The following is a 7,500-nucleotide window of genomic DNA, read 5'->3' on the forward strand; positions in this document are numbered from 1 at the left end:
CCTCCCGCTGCGTCACACGGACCAGACCTCCGCATCATTCAGTGTTCGTGTAGCTCCAAAATGTCATTTACTTTATTAACCATAAACTACAGTAAACATGACTGAGCTCCTAGTAAACCCAGTGGCGGTTCTAAAAACACATCATTGCAGAATTACTATATGCTAGTGTATATTTATTTATATTATAAGTTCTGATAACTTATACTGTCATATTTTGTGCAGAATTGTGTTCATTGTCTTTTGAAAATGTTGGAGGTAGAGATTGTTCACCTTAAAAAGAGTTTCCTGTTATATGTAATTATAATAGTTCAATAACTGGATGCTTAAGTGTTTTTCAAATGTTCTAATGAAGGATTTGTGCAATTGAGAAATATAATTTTCTCTTTCACTTATGTTGTTATAATTATATATATATATATATATATATATATGTATATGTGTGTGTGTATGTATGTGCCAAAAATACAATCAGATATATAAAAAATTTAAATGGAGCAGAGCGCAACAATAATATAAAATATTAAGAATAATATGCAAATAAAAATATAGAATAAATATTGTAAATAGCATCGCCATCGGCACTAAAACCTCCATGTGGGTGGATCCCTAGTGCACGGGACCTTCTCAGCCAGCAGGGCGCCTGTATGCCCGTTCCCCACACGGTGAGATGATAGATCATATAAGATAAGTGCTCGAGCCCCCCCCATGAGTCCTGAAGAAATGGAGCCCCGGGCGGCTGCCGACAACCGCCACTGAGTAGACCAGTCTGATACTGACTGACTACCACCGTTATATAGTTGGCTAGTTTACTTTAGCCAGTCCTTCCAGAAAAATACAGAGTTTTTCTGTGATAGTTTTGGGCTAAACACCTTGATTAGGCACGTTTTTTAAAAACTGTGATGGAATATGCGGGATATTTATGTAATTTTATGCGATGAAATTGCGGGAACTTTTTAAAACTGTGGTTTCATCGTGGCTTCATCGCGGGGTTTGCAGCTTTTCGATGATGTTCACGTCGCGTAATTACGTCACTTCATAACGTTCCCATGGCAACAGGGGAAAATGGCTGCTCTTGTGTGAAGTAAACGCAACATTTTTCATCTTTCTGCTAAGATATGTGTGATGTTTTTGCAACGAAAATGCGGGGATTATGAAATCATGCAAGCCCCGCATATTTTGCGTGGAAATAGACAATTTATGCAGCGAAAGTGCGAAAAAATTTGAAAAAAAAAACAGATTTTATAAACTACATGTGTTTAGTGAGCAGTAATCTTAATGTGTAAAGTAACTAGTAACTAAAGTAACTAGTAACTAAATCTATAACAGATGAATGTAGTGGAGTAACTAAAGTAACTAGTAACTAAAGTAACTAGTAACTAAAGCTGGAACAGATGAATGTAGCGGAGTAACTAAAGTAACTAGTAACTAAAGTAACTAGTAACTAAAGCTGGAACAGATGAATGTAGCGGAGTAACTAAAGTAACTAGTAACTAAAGCTGGAACAGATGAATGTAGTGGAGTAACTAAAGTAACTAGTAACTAAAGTAACTAGTAACTAAAGCTGTAACAGATGAATGTAGCGGAGTAACTAAAGTAACTAGTAACTAAAGTAACTAGTAACTAAAGCTGTAACAGATGAATGTAGTGGAGTAACTAAAGTAACTAGTAACTAAAGCTATAACAGATGAATGTAGCGGAGTAGAAGTAGAAAGTGGCATGAAAAGAAAAGACTCAAGTGAAGTACAAGTACCTCAACATTTGGACTGAAGTACAGTACTGGAGTAAAAGTACTTAGTTACATTCCAGTGCTGACCAGAGAGCTTTCAGAGCAGCTGATTGGACAGATCATCTAATTGTTTATTTAGTCTGTGAGAGGAAGTTACTCTGAGACTTCCTGGAGCAGCGAGTCTCTTACTGTAAAGATGCTGAAATATTCATACATTAACCCTAACCTCTCTGGGTTGTTTACGTTTCTTTAAACCAATCACAACGGCCGTGGGCGGGGCTAAGCTCTGGATGCAGCGACGGCTTTTGTTTTTTTTAAGATCATATTTTTGGCATTTTAGGCCTTTATTAGTGACAGGACAGCATAGACATGAAAGGACAGAGCGGGGGGGAATGATGTGCAGCAGAGGGTCGAGGACTGTTGCTACGACTGTTGCTACGACTGTTGCTACGACTGTTGCTACGACTGATGCTACGTTTCCACGTGGCCGGCTATTTTCATAAACGGACATTTCAACCTCTCCGTTTTCTAAAATAACATTGTGCACAGCTGTCAGTTTTCAGAAAAGTCTTCGTTGACACGTCCCCGTGTATATATGCCGTCAACAGCACGCCAGACCTGTAGGTGGCAGAGGAACGAGAAGCTCCAGCCCACCTTAGCCAATCAGAATCCCCAAAATAGCAACAACAGCAACCAATCACTTCCTCTTTCTCTCTCTTCTCTTCCTCACTTCCTTGGCTGCCTAAACCTCCCTTTGTCTCAGTTTACGTGCTAACGTGCTAACGTGCTAACGAAGTTTACTGGTTGACTGGTTTTCAGAGGAGAATTCTCCGTTAGCGTGTAAACGAAGGGCACAAACCAAGGGACATGTCTCCATTTTTCAAAATAACCATGTATGTGTAAACGGGGTACGTGTATATGGGCGCGCGCTCTACCAGGTGAGCTACCCAGGCGCCCGGGACTCTGCTAAATAGTCTCAGGAAGGAACTGGTTCTGGTGGAACATTTACACCCCGCTACAGAAGACTCCTCGTACAATATTACATGAAGTTAACTGTGTGTGTGTGTGTGTGTGTGTGTGTGTGTGTGTGTGTGTGTGTGTGTGTGTGTGTGTGTGTGTGTGTGTGTGTGTGTGTGTGTGTGTGTGTGTGTGTCTTTGTACAATATTAAGAAAAGATTTCCGGCAGTTATTACTGCTTTTTCTCTTGTCTTCTGGCGTTTTTTGTCACGTTTTCAGACATAAATTTTGCTTTTCTTGATGTTTTTGACCATTTTTTGATGTTTTGTCGTTTCTTTTCTTATTTTACGTGTCTTTTCTTTAATAATTTGGGCTGCCGGCGCCTCTTGCATTTGCCTATCCTGCCTGGAATTATACATATAATATATATAATATATACTGTGTACCCCGGGCCGGCCCTGTAACCCTCGTTAGCTCTTACCAGTGTATCTCTGTGTGTTCTTCCTCCACAGCAATCCCACCAATCAGTCCCAAAACAGCTGTTTCCTGTCAGCTTCCTACGAGCCCATTGGACGGAGATCCAGGTACAAACCTCTGCATGTTTCTAATTGGTCTGTCTGGCCAACAGTCCTTCAGTTTACAGTCTTACACGTTCCCTGTTTGGTTGTTTGTCTTTATGCTCTTTAGTTATTGGATTAAACATGTTTATAACATGTTATAAACATGTTATAAACATGTTATAAACAGATAAACTAACAGGGGAGTGGATGAGTCCCGTTAAAGAGAAGGAGTTGTGTTGCAGTCCGTGTTTCTTTTATGCATTTTCCTGACAGGTCAGTCTTATATTTAGGAAATAATAATAATAATATTAATATTAATATTAATATTAATAATGCATTTTATTTATATAGTCAATCTGCCTCTGTGACAAATCTCTTCACCCCTCAAATATGAGCTGTGTGATGTTTCCGTGACGTTTCCGTGACGTTTCCGTGACGTTTCCGTGACGTGTCCGTGACGTTTCCGTGACGTTTCCGTGATGTTTCCGTGTGTCAGGATGTTTGGCGGCGTGTCCGGGCGGATCCAGAAGGACCGGCAGCGGGCTGAGGGTCTGGGTTCGGTGCAGCAGGCCGTACGCTACCTGAACCAGGACTTCCAGGCCCTGAAGGACGAGTGTCTGCAGACCGGATCCCTGTTCCAGGACCCGGCATTCCCCGCAGAACCCGCCACTCTGGGCTTCAAGGAACTCGCTCCGTTCACCGCCAAAACCAGAGGCGTGGAGTGGAAGAGACCCACGGTGAGAACCAAACTCTGGAAACTAAACGTAACACAGAGACACGCAGAGAGACAGGATGCTAGTTTTATAACCGACTAAAACTGTCTGTCTCTGAGTGTTTTAAAGGAATGTGATGTAACACAGACGGGCGTCTCTGATTGGCTGTTTCAGGAGCTGACAGAGAACCCTGAATTCATCGTGGGCGGAGCCACGAGGACGGACATCTGTCAGGGAGCGCTGGGTGAGTTATACTGACTGTCCCTGAACGCACCACAGACAGACAGACAGACAGACAGGTCAGACAGAGAGACAGACAGGCAGAGAGACAGACAGGTCAGATAGACAGACAGACAGACAGACAGACAGGCTGCCAGACAGAGAGACAGACAGACAGGTCAGACAGACAGACAGGCAAACAGACAGACAGACACAGACAGACAGGCAGACACACAGACAAACAGACAAACAGACAGACAGACAGGCAGAGAGACAGACAGGCGGACAGACAGACAGGCAGACAGGCAGAGAGACAGGCAGACAGCCAGACAGAGAGACAGACAGACAGGTCAGACAGACAGACAGGCAAACAGACAGACAGACAGACAGACAGGCAGACACACAGACAGACAGACAAACAGACAGACAGACAGGCAGAGAGACAGACAGGCGGACAGACAGACAGACAGAGAGACAGACAGACAGACAGACAGACAGTCAGACAGACAGAGAGTCAGACAGACAGAGAGACATAGAGACAGACAGACAGGCAGACAGACAGACAGGCAGAGACATCTGTCAGGCAGCACTAGGTGAATCCTTAAATAATAAATTATTCATAATGTTTATAACATCTCTTTACAAAGGCATGTTGTTTTCTTTCTATTTCCTGATGGGTTTCCTGTGTTTTTGCTGACAATGCATAACAGGATCTTCCCACAGCGCCTGAAGGCAGCACTCAGAGGGTAATGATCGGTTATTGATCTGAGAACGGTCTGAAGCTCCGTCAGCAGGAAACATTAGCAGCTTAATGCTGCTGTTGTTGTTGTTAGCTTAGCATTAGCGTGTCCCCTGAGACCCTCAGAGTCTGTTCAGGATACTGGAGACGTTAGGGAGGAGACATTAACAAACGTTTCCTGTAAACATGCCCAAACATCTGCTCGTCCAATCAGGGCCGTCTGGTGTTTTTCTCCACCAAGCAGATGAAGTGTAAGCATTAAAGTGCTCATATTAGGCAGAGGTTAAGTCAGAATAGGTTTACATGGTTTAATTTTCAGAAAACACCATATATATTTGTTGTACTGCACAGGGGCCTTTCTAGGACTTGAGGAGGTTCAGGGCTTAGCCCGGACCCATGTAAATAAACTGAATGCCCAGCTTGTTAATAGCCGGTGTATGTTCATTTTAGCTTCCAGTTTGTAGATGTTGGTTAGATGGCACCAACATTTGGCCTAATCATAACTGGCCTGGCATGATCTGTGGTGGCTGATGATGGGGGGGGGGGGGGGTCCTCCTGCAGAAAATGTTGAGCATTAAACACTTCATTTCCTGCAGTCAGGTGAATTTGTACGCACCTATTTCTACCTTTTTCTGAATCAGTTTATGCTGAAAATATCTTTATGTAAAGGGAAACATAGGGGACACTGTGTGTATCTGTGTGTAGCAACACATAGATACACACAGCTACACACAGGAACACACAGCTACACACACAGCTACACACAGGAACACACAGCTACACACAGGAACACACAGCTACACACAGCTACACACAGCTACACACAGGAACACACAGCTACACACAGGAACACACAGCTACACACAGCTACACACAGCTACACACAGCTACACACAGGAACACACAGCTACACACACAGCTACACACAGGAACACACAGCTACACACAGGAACACACAGCTACACACAGGAACACACAGCTACACACACAGCTACACACAGCTACACACAGCTACACACAGGAACACACAGCTACACACACAGCTACACACACAGCTACACACAGGAACACACAGCTACACACAGCTACACACAGCTACACACAGGAACACACAGCTACACACACAGCTACACACAGCTACACACAGGAACACACAGGAACACACAGCTACACACAGCTACACACAGGAACACACAGCTACACACAGGAACACACAGCTACACACAGCTACACACAGCTACACACAGGAACACACAGCTACACACAGGAACACACAGCTACACACAGCTACACACAGCTACACACAGGAACACACAGCTACACACACAGCTACACACAGCTACACACAGGAACACACAGCTACACACACAGCTACACACAGCTACACACAGGAACACACAGCTACACACAGGAACACACAGCTACACACAGCTACACACAGGAACACACAGCTACACACACAGCTACACACAGCTACACACAGGAACACACAGCTACACACAGGAACACACAGCTACACACAGCTACACACAGGAACACACAGCTACACACAGCTACACACAGCTACACACAGCTACACACAGGAACACACAGCTACACACACAGACACACACAGCTACACACAGCTACACACACAGCTACACACAGCTACACACAGCTACACACACAGACACACACAGCTACACACAGCTACACACAGCTACACACACAGCTACACACAGCTACACACAGCTACACACAGCTACACACACAGACACACACAGCTACACACAGGAACACACAGCTACACACACAGACACACACAGCTACACACAGGAACACACAGCTACACACAGGAACACACAGCTACACACACAGCTACACACAGGAACACACAGCTACACACAGCTACACACAGCTACACACAGGAACACACAGCTACACACACAGACACACACAGCTACACACACAGCTACACACAGCTACACACAGGAACACACAGCTACACACACAGACACACACAGCTACACACACAGCTACACACAGCTACACACAGCTACACACACAGCTACACACAGCTACACACAGCTACACACACAGACACACACAGCTACACACAGCTACACACACAGACACACACAGCTACACACAGCTACACACACAGACACACACAGCTACACACAGCTACACACACAGACACACACAGCTACACACAGCTATACACACAGACACACACAGCTACACACAGCTACACACACAGACACACACAGCTACACACAGCTACACACACAGACACACACAGCTACACACACAGCTACACACAGCTACACACAGCTACACACAGCTACACACAGGAACACACAGCTACACACACAGCTACACACAGGAACACACAGCTACATACACAGACACACACAGCTACACACAGGAACACACAGCTACACACACAGCTACACACAGCTACACACAGGAACACACAGCTACACACACAGCTACACACAGCTACACACAGGAACACACAGCTACACACAGCTACACACAGGAACACACAGCTACACACACAGCTACACACAGCTACACACAGGAACACACAGCTACACACACAGC

The 7,500-nt window shown here is 44.6% G+C and overlaps 1 protein-coding gene across 2 annotated transcripts in view; it reads left to right on the forward strand.

The window, feature by feature from the left end:
* Positions 1-7,500, forward strand: part of LOC116049143 (calpain-1 catalytic subunit-like) — a 23,675-nt gene that overhangs the window by 393 nt on the left and 15,782 nt on the right. Inside the window, exons 2-4 of one of the 2 annotated variants that reach the window (XM_031298562.2) lie at positions 3,237-3,267; positions 3,740-3,980; positions 4,131-4,200. In XM_031298562.2, coding sequence (XP_031154422.1) covers positions 3,741-3,980; positions 4,131-4,200 — 310 coding nt within the window. In that variant the 5' untranslated portion in view covers positions 3,237-3,267; position 3,740. The remainder of the gene's footprint in view (positions 1-3,236; positions 3,268-3,739; positions 3,981-4,130; positions 4,201-7,500) is intronic. The other variant, XM_036000561.1, reaches the window with a different exon arrangement.

Source organism: Sander lucioperca, chromosome 4 (assembly GCF_008315115.2).
Source record: "Sander lucioperca isolate FBNREF2018 chromosome 4, SLUC_FBN_1.2, whole genome shotgun sequence".
NCBI lineage: Eukaryota > Metazoa > Chordata > Actinopteri > Perciformes > Percidae > Sander > Sander lucioperca.